The sequence below is a fragment of the Peromyscus californicus genome, unplaced genomic scaffold (genome assembly GCF_007827085.1).
Source record: "Peromyscus californicus insignis strain IS unplaced genomic scaffold, ASM782708v3 Scaffold_7__1_contigs__length_154581171, whole genome shotgun sequence".
In the NCBI taxonomy this organism is placed as follows: domain Eukaryota; kingdom Metazoa; phylum Chordata; class Mammalia; order Rodentia; family Cricetidae; genus Peromyscus; species Peromyscus californicus.
In genome coordinates, this window is record NW_026294595.1 from 38,994,903 (window position 1) to 39,006,276 (window position 11,374).

Genomic DNA, 11,374 nt, shown 5'->3' on the forward strand with positions numbered 1-11,374 from the left:
CAGTAATCAAAGAAATCACTGAAAATACTTCATGCTTTTATTTTCATTTTCCTTGATCTCATTTAAAGAAAAAAAAAAGACCTATTGTATTTTTTATGTATACATAAAGCCTCTTGTATTGTGTGGGAGAGAGCAAACATGCATTACTGTGATTGGTTTTCATTAGGTAAATGTTGTATTGTGTTTTGTCTATTGAGTGTGGAAGCGTGTAAAGTGTGAACTTTTTTTTTTTTAATCTCAGGTAAGAAGACAAGAAGGTTCTTCTGGAAAAGACCCCTCAAAGGACCTCAGCAGCCCTTCACATCAGGAAAGGTGGTTCTAGAGCCTTCTTTGCCAACTCCAGACTTATGAATGTTAAAACAGCATTTTGTATATTCTTAAAATGTTTAACAATTGTGAAAGAAAAACAGTTGACTGTTAACCACTGGAGTGGACCCACCTGTGAGCTGACCTAACCACATCACATAGTTACAAATGGAACTAAACAGCTGAATTCTCTACCAGGACCCTGTTTCAACAAGCCCTGTATTGTGTCCTTATTGTTTGACATAGATGAATCCTGATAGGAACCAGAGTGAAGAATAATTAATACTCTATTTATAATGTTTACAGAGAACATGAGTGTGACATATGAATAAATAGATAAACTACTGTGCAGTGCGTTTATGAACTAGCACTTTTTTCATTTGCTTTGTGTCTAGCTTTTCAAATACTAGAATTGTTTTTAGGATATTTTCTACAAATTTAAATTCTATTTTTAATATTTAACTTTTCCATAATTCTGTAGCCCATTAAAAACTATGTTGTATATATTTAATTACAATGAAAAAAATCACTTGAAGTTATAACTTACATTTCAAAATATTGATTTGTTTTTAGGGATAATATAGAGAAGACTTTCTGGGACCTTAAGGAAGAATTTCATAGGATTTGCTTGCTGGCGAAAGCCCAGAAAGACCACTTAAGCAAACTTCACATACCAGACATTGCAACTGGTAAGATTCAATTATCTTATAGTGATTTTAACTGTACTGGTTGAAATTGATTTCACTTTTAATGTAAAAATACTTCCAAATGTTTATGAAAGGCTAATAATGTGCATCTTGCCTCTTATGGTTGAACAAATAAAATTCTATGCTGTACATTATAGAATTCTTGCTTTTTCACTGTATTCATTGTATATGGTGCTGTATAGGTTTAATTGAATTGAATCTGCTTAATGAGAAGTACCATCTTGAAAATATAAGATACATCTCTATATTTTTAATTTGGGTTCATATTAAACATTAACTCATCAGTAAGTGACCTCAAAACAACACTAGTAACTACTTAACTAGCTAAAAATTATAACATCACATTTTATAACTAAATTCTGCTTCAGATGTCATTAAACACTACTTAGAGTTTCTGATAATCTAGTTCAAGAATAAAAATGTGCAGTGTACATTTCCTTAGAACCAGTTCTTTTGGCAGCACAAAATAAAAATTGAGTATAAAATGCCGCTTAGGAACATCTGTTTTGCACACGTGTTGGTTTTTTGTTTTTATTGAGGTGTGGTCTCAGCTTGCCACCTGGCTGGCATGGAGCTCGCCATGTCTACTGGGCTGGCCTCAAACTTGCAGGAATCCACCTGGCAGTCCCCAAGTGTTGGAATTGTAGGCATGAGCCACACGCCTGTGTGTGTGTGTGTGTGTGTGTGTGTGTGTGTTTTGGATTTTTAAGTTGTTTCTTTTCTTTTTTTTAAAGCTCTAGACTGGCATTTTGGTAGTTGCTTCCGTAGTTAAACTAATAACAAAATAACAGAAATTAAGTCTAGCATCCAGACACTTCAGTAAACAAAGGAAAGTGAAATGATCATTGAGAATGATAGATTCTCTTTTTACCCTTGTAATTGGGGTATTCTATAGGCAATCCCCTAGCACTGTGATTGCAGTTTTCACTCAGAGATGCTGCAACAGTGATGACGAGCATGTCCTTAGTTGAAGGTCCCGTTGTTCTGTGGCTCTCACGTCACAGCACTTGAAGTCACTGGGAGTGTAAGTTCTCTTTTGCCACAGCAGCCTTGACTTCCAGTAAATGGGGAGGGGGGAAGCAACCTTTGTGTATAGAGATATCTGTGTGTCCCCACGTCTGTCTTCTGTCTTCCCAAAAAGAACTCTTCATTTCTCCATCTTAATTCTGTAATGTTCAGGAGAAATGTTTCTTTTACACAGACTAAAGACACTAGAAGTAAACAGTTTCACTTAAAATAGGCAAGCTGTATCTAGAATTCATAAGTATGCTCTTTGAACATCAACATCTTATCAAAACATTGTAATAGTGATATATTCTTTGTTATGCAGAGAACATAACCCATTATCAATTATTTAATACTTTGACCATTTTTAAATTGCATAAGTCTAACTCTTAGTATGTATCTGTCAGCCTGAACACTGAGTGTTTAACTTCCATTTCTTTCTCATGAAAGCTGCTTAACATTATTCTTATGCTTTATATTAACTGTGTCACAAATAATATGTAAAACATTACTCTTGAAATGTTTTATATCTGTATTAAATTGAGTAAAGCCTTGCTTGTTTGGTCCAAAAACACCACAAAATGTTAAATATTATGCCCTGCGCTATAGCTCGTTCTCTACTGTCTACTACTGCGTATTAGGGAGGAGAGAGTGCAGACACAGTTCAGAAACGCACACCTGTGCAGGGTTCCGACACGTGCGCCATTACCGCGCACACCTGTGCAGGGTTTCCGACTCGTGCGCCATTACCACGCACACCTGTGCAGGGTTTCCGACTCGTGTGTCATTACCGCGCACACCTGTGCAGGGGTCCGACACGTGTGCCATTACCGTGTCTCTTTTGGTCATTCACTCAGGGCAGTAACCTTGAGAAAAGATAAAGGCAGAACTGTATGTTTAAGGAAATATTTTCTAGGGGAGAGTTACTAATCTAAAAGCAGGGTCTTATTTCATTGGCTATTAGATAAGAAGAATACAGGATTAGGGATATAGACAATCACCGGCTCTTTTGTCAATATTCATGATAATTTGCAAAGGCAGTCTAAACAGCCTATATGTAAATTTGGAAATCTAAACTTTTTCATTTTACTCGTTTTCCTTGCAAAAGTGTTATTGAAACAAATTGTAAATGCTACATGCTCACTGGCTTGTGTCTCTCAGTGTGGTATTAGGTGACAGGTGTTTTCATGGACTTTGATTTTTATCTAAGCTCAGAGTTCTAATAGTCATAGGAATCTTAGAATCTTCCTCTTACCACGTGTACAGATCAACTCAAATTACTTTAAAGTGGCTAAGCTCATATACCAGCTAGCTATTCCAAAAGAAAATATCTGCCTACTTATTACAGCTGATTGTTGTTTCCCTGTTTTCTTTGAAGGGGCATTAGGTCAGCCATTAAGAAAGGCAGACCAAGCACAGCTTTGTCAGCTTGATCCTCTCTGTGTAGAAACCAGCATGTTCAGTTTAACATAATGGTTCTGAGAACACTCTGGAGTTAACTACCTGGGTCCTAGTGCCAGATTTAGCACTCACTGGCTGCACAACCTTGAAGGTAGCCATAGAATTAACCTCTCCATATCCATTCCTTCACATGTAAATTAGAGATAATAATAGTGCCTGAGTTGGCGTTGCTTTGAGTATTAAGTGAATTAATGTGCACACCACAGTTAGTGCATGGCACATGGAAGTGCTGGCAGTGTTAATAGTCGTTGCCATTAGCAGCAGCTGCAGAGTCTAAAGCATTTACCTTGTTCTCCTGAAAATCACTGGAGAAGATAGTCCTCCTCAGGTATTGCAGAATTTTATTCCTATTTCCTAGCATTTCCTGCCACCCTCAAGTCTACTACCAGGAAAAGTGACTACTTGAGAGTGAATGGACTTTATCAACCTCAAAGGTCAAAGAAATACAGCAAAACAATTGAGTTTGGTTTCAATTAGTCACAGCCAGAATATCTAGTAAATGTGAGTTATAATCTAGGTCCTGTGAGGAAAAGAATGCAGTATCATATGTGTGCTGGGCAGTAGGTGACACCTGAGTAAATAGGGAGCAGAACATGCTTTCAGATGTCATAGAAACCTGCTTTAATGGGGGAAGGGAAGTCTACCTGCAAACCTAAGAGTGTTCAGTCCTGAGAGCACCTAAGCATCATGGGAGAGCCATCCAGAGAATCAGTGTCGAGGTCAAGCTGGGAAGGACAAGTAAGAGTTAGGCAAAGAGCTACGCATGGTAATGCCTATAGCCATAGTACTGGCAAGGCTGGGGCTGGAGGACTGAGAGTTTGGGGTAACCCTGGGTGCCATAATGAGGCAGTCTGAGGGAGAGGAAGGGGGAGATATGTAGGTGTGTGGTAATGCTGCAGAATGAGCTAAAGAAGGTGGAGGCATTGTACTGCCCACCTTATCCAAACAGAAGGCTTTTGTGTTGGAATGTGCTACGGCAACAGTTAAGTGTCGTAATACCCCAAAGATCAAAGAAATAGAAAGAAATTGGCATTGAATGCCTACTAACATAAACAGAGTGGAAGATGCTTTGTCTGCTCTGTACCCTTCTGCCTGCTTCATTGGTAAAGTCTGCATTTGGGAATGTATGACTTCACTAATGACTACTCATCCATTGTATAAAATACATGGCTGCACACATAGTACTGCACACTTGTAATTCCAACCCTCGGGTGGTGGAGTCAGGAGGGTCAGGAATCCAGAGCTCACCTCAGCTACATCGGAAATTCCAGGCCAGCCCAAGCTTCAGGAGACCCTGTCTGAAAGACAAAAACAAACAACCAAATACACTGCAAAGCGCATTGGCTTCTTGAAGTGGCATTGTGGAGCTATTTTGTTTTTTCCAGTATGTCAGGATCATAAACATGGACTGTGCTTTGATAGTTGTTGGGTGTGTTTTGGTTTGCTTTGGTACTATGAAGTACAGCTCTTGCTGGTCCTTTGTTACACTGTGGCCTTTGTTGGTTTGTTTTTTAAGATTTAATTTTAATCATGTGTATGCGGGTATGTGCATGAATGTGGGTGCCTGTAAAGGCCAGAGAACTAGGGTCCCCTGGAACTGGAGTTACAGGTGGTTGTGAGCCACCAGTGTGCATTCTGGGAACTGAACTCCAGTCCTCTGGAAGGACATGTGTACTCTTACCACTGAGCCATCTTTTCAGCTCAGTTCTTTGGTGTTTTCTGAATTCATAAGTCTGCATTTCTGTTTTGCTTGCCTCCTCCCATACTGCCAGCATTTGCTGACTTCCTTCTTCCCTTAGCAGCTCATACCTCCATTTAATTTGCTGTGATCGCTGTCACTCTAACTGGTTCCTCAGTTCTCCTTGCCAGCATCCGACTGTAGCCTAGAGATCTTGTTGGAGAAATAGCTTCTAGATGGATGGACTAAAGCAGCTCTGCTGCCTACCTCACATCTGCTTGTTAGTTAAAGAGGCCTTTCTAACCCCGAGAAAATGACATATACACACAGTTTTGTTTTCTCTTTTCAAGGCAGGGTCTTTCCATATAGCCCTGTCTGTCCTTGAACTTGCTATGTAGATCAGGCTGGCCTGGAATTCACAGAGATCCACTTACCTCTGCCTTCTAACTGCTGAGACTGAAGGTGTGCATCACCACACCCAGCCATATTCACCTGTAATTCCTTAAAGTGCATCCCAAGATGTCAACCTCTTCTGCCTCCACTGTCTTCTTTATTCCTGACCCTGACACCACTGAGTGTAGACAGTGACTAAACTAATTAGTTATACTTAATAACACACTGATATGAGGGGAAATGCATTAACTAATTCATGTAGTAAATAATAAGTGCCCTAATTTATATAGACACATGTATGTATGTATGTGTATATGTATACATGTATATTTAAGCTTACAGTTGTAGCTTCTGTTACAAAGTAAGTATATACACTACAAGCATTTTTGTAAGTGTGAAGCAGTGTAGCTGCGAACAGGATGCAAAGCTTATAACAGAAGACGTAGGAGAAGACAAAGCAGTCCAGTTGCAGCCTGTGTGCTGTGTTCAGTTCACCTGCAGGGGACCGCTGTTATCCTCGTGGAAGATGGGAGCAAACATAAAAATACCGGGTGTCTTCAGTTGGTATATAAACCAAGAGAAAAACAATAGTCCTCTGCAGAAATTTGAGTGTGACTATTTCCCTCTGTGTCCTCCTTCCTACAGACACACAGTGCTCTGTGCCTATCCAGTGCACTGATAAAACAGATCAACAAGAAGCACTGTTTAAGCCCCAGGCTAAAGATGATATAAACAGAGGTATGCCGTGTATCGCATCTGTTACGCCAAGAGGACTGGGCCGAGAAGAGGAAGACACCTCTTTGGAATCACTTTCTAAGTTCAATGTCAAGTTTCCACCTATGGACAGTGACTCTACTTTCTTACACAGCACTCCAGAGACACCGAGCATCCTTACTCCTGCCATCTCTGAGGCAGTGTGCCAGGACAAATTTAGTATGGAAGTCAGAGACAACCCAGGAAACTTTGGTAAAACAGAAGAAACTTTATTTGAAATTCGGGGAATTGACCCCATAACTTCAGCTATACAAAACCTTAAAACAACTGACAAAACAAAATCCTCAAATCTTAGAGCTCCGTGTTTGCCAGCTGGAGACCATAATGTGTTCTATGTAAATACATTCCCACTTCAGGACCCGCCTGATGCACCTTTTCCCTCCCTGGATTCCCCAGGACAAGCTGTCCGAGGACCACAGCAGGTAACTGTTTTGCATTAACAAATATTTTATTATGTGTGAACACACATTTTGTCATACATGCACAGATACGGATCTCTTTTAAGTTATCAGACATCCATTTTAAATTAATGACTATCCATAGTTGAGGCTTTCAGTAAAATATGTAAGTTCTGTAATAAAGGACATGAATTTTAAATATGAATATGATAAAGCTCTGTCGAGATTTATGGCATGGCTTTACATGCTTGGTCCTTCAATCACAACTTATTTATATCAGTATTCTAGTGGATGCTTTATTAAACTTGATAATGTGAAACAAATATTAAAAACTTGTACATGTACACATAATAATGTGTAGTTTTCCATAAGTAGATACTTGCACCAAATATTCAGAATAAACTGTCATTCGGCCTACTTGTTACACTCTCAGTTACGATAGTGCGTAGGGCCGTGAGGTGTAGTGTGGTTGCTGACCTGACAGAAACAGATAGCCGTGTACACTTTGAGTAATGAGTTCTTTGAAATGACTCCTGACTGAGTTAATCAAATGTCTATTTCCTGTTTGTGAAGCAGGAATACTATGTAGCCCATGAGTCTAATCCTACCACCCTGTTTCTCAGATTGAGGTTCTTTCACAGAAAGATTCTTTTTGTTAGGGAGAAAAATAAGTTTTGTTTAATTCCTGAAGGCAAATGAAAAGTATATAAGTGTTAAAATACACAGAAGCTTGTGGAAAAAAATCCCCATTAGAACTTTCAAACATTTGATTTTCTTTCATAGAAAAAATTCCTTTGGCTTTAAGAATTCTTAGTTCCAGACCTTTAAACAGCGTGTAGGAAGCAATAATCAGACTGGAGTATGCTTCAGTACTAGGTAAAACCTAGGGGTCTGACAAGTCTTAATTATTAACTCTCTGTGTTCTGCCCTGTACTTATTTCACATCATGGTCTCAGCTATAGTTGCCGCCAAATGAAACAATTAAACAATTTCATTTATTGCGAGTAGAATTCCTGTGGAGCTGTGAACTGCATCAATTCTAATGCTTGTTATTCTCCCTCCATTCCCTCTTGCTTGTTCTTTTCCTAGTCAGTCTGTGCATTCATGTTCAGTAGATGGCACCCTGCATTGTACATTTACTTTCTATAGTGCAGCAAGGGAAACAGCTGGTATGTGATTACAACTTGGTGGAAAAGTATTCAGCTTTAAAAATGCAAGGGAATTGGTGTTGAGCTGTCACAAGACATGGGGCATAAGGTTAGATAATTGATATTTTGGCAGAAAAAGCAAAAAAGCAAAGAAATTGGTTTGATTTAAAGGCCACGTTACAGTTTTAGTTTGCAAAAATGTTTATTTAAATGAGTCTTTTTAAACATTACTCTCTTGTATTAATGAAGCTCATGGGTACAATTCTTGAGTGGTCCACAGATAGTAAGAAAGGAAGTTTTGGTTACATACTTTGTTTTTACTTTAATATAAATCATTACTACCAAGTAAGTATTTTTCACTTCAGCTTTCATAGCAAAGACTAAAATATGTATCAGCTTATTTTTGTTCTGTGTGATTTTCTTTTTTTACTTTTGCTGAGTCAGTAATTGGGGTTCCAATTAAATTCCAAGAACAGATCCAGTCTGAACCAAAAGCTACTGTCAGATTTCAAAAGTAAATTGTCACTGGAAGATTGGCTTACCAAATTTAGGAACTGGCTCACTTTTAAGCTAATTTCTTGCTATTTTATAATTCTTAATAAAAATATATTTAAAGGAATAAGTCCATTACTAGCCACAACAGTTTTGCATTAGAGTATTTTTTTACTTTTTCATTAAACTACAACCAGTAACATTTGAATCTAATTAACTCTTAACTAATTTCCATTTATAATTATTACTGCTTTTCTCTCATCAGGGAAATTTTTCAACAAAAAATTACTTGGCCCCAAATTTTATGACATTTATTTTAAATATTGTTAGTTTTGTGTCAACAATAACTTCCCATGATGTTTGTTCTAACTCTTGAATGTATCTTCCTACCTAAGCAGAGCTTATATAGTAAAACAGCTGTACACAGCTGTCCTGCAGTACTCACTGTTAGATAGTGATGCCTTGAAACCCAGAGACTTCAGTTAACAGGACTGTTTATATAAATACTTAGCCAACTAGATGAATGAAGTTAAAGGCATAAAAACTGTCAGGCGCGAACCAACCTGTGTTTCATTGAAAACGTATTAGTAATTGGAGCACAAAGGAGTCTCTTTAAATGGTTTTATGAAGTGACTCTTAATTTAGCTGTGTCAAGGTAAGAATCAGTTTTTAATAATCTGGCTTACACAGTTCAGGAAAGTAAGATATTTTTGTCAATATCATTTTATTAAGTACCTACTATTAAACTAATTCCTACATACTATTATTCTAGGGTTCTTAAAAAGGTATTTACAAGTTTTTATTTGCTAATAAGTACAATGGAGGTGATTCTTTTTATTTACAATTTTCCATAGTTCTTTACTTGCAAGAAAGAGTGAGGCCAAACAATAAAACAAGCAAAGTAAGAAATCAAGAGACTGTGTCTCAGGTTCAAGTTTGTTGAGTAATTTAACATTTGAATTTTTTAAACTGACAAATGGGATTTGTATAGTAGTTTAAAACAAACTTTTTGAAGAAACCAAAATGCTGATTATATGTAATTTGTTTATTTGTATTTTGAATTGCCTTTAATAAAAGTGTGCTTGTACATGTATTATTACAATTTAAGGTTCCTATTATAAAGTACAAAACAAAGAACTTAATAAAGTCTAAAATATTGGCCAGTGTTTCAAAACTATTGCCATTGAGATAACTGAATATTAATGGCTACTGGTGTTATGCTGCAGTATTTTTAAACATGTAAAAATATAATTCAAGAGTATGTGGTTAAGTCATGCCCACTCTGAAAAATAAATCTGCTTTCACATTAGAGAATTTCAGATGTAAGCTCATACAAAAGTCGTTCAAATTTTTGCATTTGAAATTTGATGCAAGTTAATTTTAAATACAAGTAACAAAAGATGTTTTTGTTTGTTTCCTGCAGCCCTTTTGGAAGCCCTTTCTTAACCAAGACACTGACTTAGTGGTACTAACTGGTACAGACTCGGAACGCCTTAAACCTCAAGTGTGTGAATTCTGTCAAGAGCTTTTCCCACCGTCCATTACATCCAGGGGGGATTTCCTACGGCATCTTAATTCACACTTTAATGGGGAGACTTAAGTCACATTTGAAAACAGACCTATCACGTTCTCTGTGATGATTCTGAATTCGTAATGCTAGAGAATGCTTGCTTGTAAGCTAAATTTAAGATGGTTTATAAAAGAAATTCAAAAAAAAAAAAAAAAAGAAATTCAGTGTCACAGTTATTTGAATTTTTTCTAAACTTGTTATTTTATCTTTTAAGAGATCATTTTGTATAAAACTAATTCATTATATTCATGTTTACACTATTATAATAATTCAAAATTATGCATGTGACTTAGAGTTACATAATCATAATTTATGTCTCAAATCCCTACGCTTATTGTTTGACTCATGACATCTATTAAATTTGGTAATACCAAATGTTTATAGGGTATTGTGTATAGGATTTCACGTGAATTTTTAAATTATTTATGCTGCATCTAATGTTCTTTTAAAATACATAATATAATTTATAGAGAATAGCAGACAATATAATCATCTAAATAGCGAATCAGACATTAGATACCCAGTGAAAATTATTTAAACATTTTAGATCATTTTTAAATAATACACATGGTTTTAATTTTACTATGTGTATAGATGCATGATTAAATGAGTTAAATATTAAAATTTACATATGTTGTGATAATTAAAAGTGTTCTGTTTTTCTGAGGTAAATAAATAAATGACATTTGGGGAACGTTCATAAAATTCATGTCTCATAGCATTTATTACACATTAATAGGTCACTTTAAATTTTAAAACGATCTTTCAAGCTAAGCATTCTAATTTTTTTTTCCTTTTATTGAGAACAAATGCAAAAGCCTGTAAGGAGAATCCATATTTATTAATTTAGATTAGAAATGTTCAAATTCATGTTGAGAGATTTGCTATTCATTGTTAGCAGCCTGATTGATGGCCACTGGTCTCAAGACGTCTGAGAGAGGGTACCAAGTCTGCAGTGCTGGAAAACTGTTCAAAATGAGACTTCCCTTTCATTCTTCATGATTCTTGCCGTTTGGGCTTCTCTCCCCTCCCCCACTGCATCCCCAATTTTTAAAAATGGTTGAGACACGGTTTCCATTTTATGAAGTAAGCATTGACTTGTAGCTTTCAACAGAAATGTAACTGTCCTTGAGCAGTGTCTCATACTGGAAGGTTTAGCGGGGGAATTTGAGCATGCCTCTGTGCCCAGTGGAAGAATGAGAGTGGTACCTCGACTTTTCAAGGTGCCAAGCACATCACATTGACATCTTCCTCACCAAGGTGACATAGCGGTTATTAGGTATTCACTGTGAAGGGTTCTGAGGCATGTACATCTTTTCTTTTGCCACTAGGCTGAATGGAAATGCCTAGACAATTATTCCAAGACTCTTCTCTTCCCCTACCCTCAATCCTCCTAGCCTCTCCTCACTACACTCACACAATTAAAACTCAAAACTTCCCTG

The 11,374-nt window shown here is 37.0% G+C and overlaps 1 protein-coding gene across 4 annotated transcripts in view; it reads left to right on the forward strand.

The window, feature by feature from the left end:
• Tank (TRAF family member associated NFKB activator) overlaps positions 1 to 10,641 on the forward strand; it is a 68,757-nt gene extending 58,116 nt beyond the window's left edge. For all 4 annotated transcript variants that reach the window (XM_052723912.1, XM_052723915.1, XM_052723914.1 and 1 more), the window contains 4 exons: positions 242 to 312; positions 880 to 995; positions 6,196 to 6,746; positions 9,786 to 10,641. In XM_052723912.1, the coding sequence (XP_052579872.1) occupies positions 242 to 312; positions 880 to 995; positions 6,196 to 6,746; positions 9,786 to 9,962 (915 nt within the window). In that variant the 3' untranslated portion in view covers positions 9,963 to 10,641. The remainder of the gene's footprint in view (positions 1 to 241; positions 313 to 879; positions 996 to 6,195; positions 6,747 to 9,785) is intronic.
• Positions 10,642 to 11,374: the final 733 nt, after the last annotated feature.